The 673-nt window shown below is 49.2% G+C and overlaps 1 protein-coding gene across 1 annotated transcript; it reads left to right on the top strand.

Annotated features, from left to right (window-relative positions):
- Positions 1-146: 146 nt before the first annotated feature.
- Positions 147-673, top strand: LOC107575625 (glycine-rich RNA-binding protein GRP2A-like; the record flags this gene model as incomplete). Its single annotated transcript, XM_016261982.1, has 2 exons — positions 147-291; positions 380-673. Coding segments are annotated over 2 exons (366 nt in total), but the record flags the coding sequence as incomplete, so codon positions are not given.

Here is a 673-nt window from a genome sequence, read left to right as displayed (position 1 = left end):
ACAGCACTATCGCTTAATCCCTTAATTTAATTGTCTTTAATAGCATTGATCATTCGCACGCAGCCGGGGGAATATCCTCCTATTGTGCTGGAGTCACTGTTTATATTTCCCCCGCTGGATGTTTCTGACGCTGTGTTTCGCTGTAGTCTGTGGACGGCCGGACGATCCGTGTGGACGAGGCTGGTAAGGGTGGTGGCGGTGGAGGCCGGTCCGGCGGTGGATCCTACAGAGGTGGAGGAGGACGAGGGGGTGGAGGAGGAGGCTTCTTCAGAGGAGGCCGAGGAAGAGGAGGTTCGAGAGCTGCTGTATTGTGATCCTCAGATTCAGGGTTTTTTGGCATCTAGTAGATAAACTCTGTGTTGTGATGTCCTTCTCGTTGAAGGCGGAGGCGGCTATGGAGGTGGTGACCGAAGCTATGGAAGTGACCGAAGCTACGGCGGCGGTGGATATAAGAGCGGAGGAGGAGGATACTCCTCTGGAGGAGGCGGAGGCTACAACAGAGACAGGTGTGTTCCTCCGTTCAGTGCGTCTTTAGATTGCAACAAAAATGGTATAAGCGTTAATGTTAAGTACTTGTGCAAACATCAGAACACCCAATAACCTCTTAATCTTTTGTTTTATTCAACAATGGGTGTTTAAAACGCATGCAATTGTCACTAATTTAAAAAAAAAA

Source organism: Sinocyclocheilus grahami, unplaced genomic scaffold, assembly GCF_001515645.1.
Source record: "Sinocyclocheilus grahami isolate Dianchi unplaced genomic scaffold, SAMN03320097.WGS_v1.1 scaffold2761.1, whole genome shotgun sequence".
NCBI classification, from domain to species: domain Eukaryota; kingdom Metazoa; phylum Chordata; class Actinopteri; order Cypriniformes; family Cyprinidae; genus Sinocyclocheilus; species Sinocyclocheilus grahami.
This window is presented reverse-complemented; position numbering and strand designations above follow the sequence as displayed.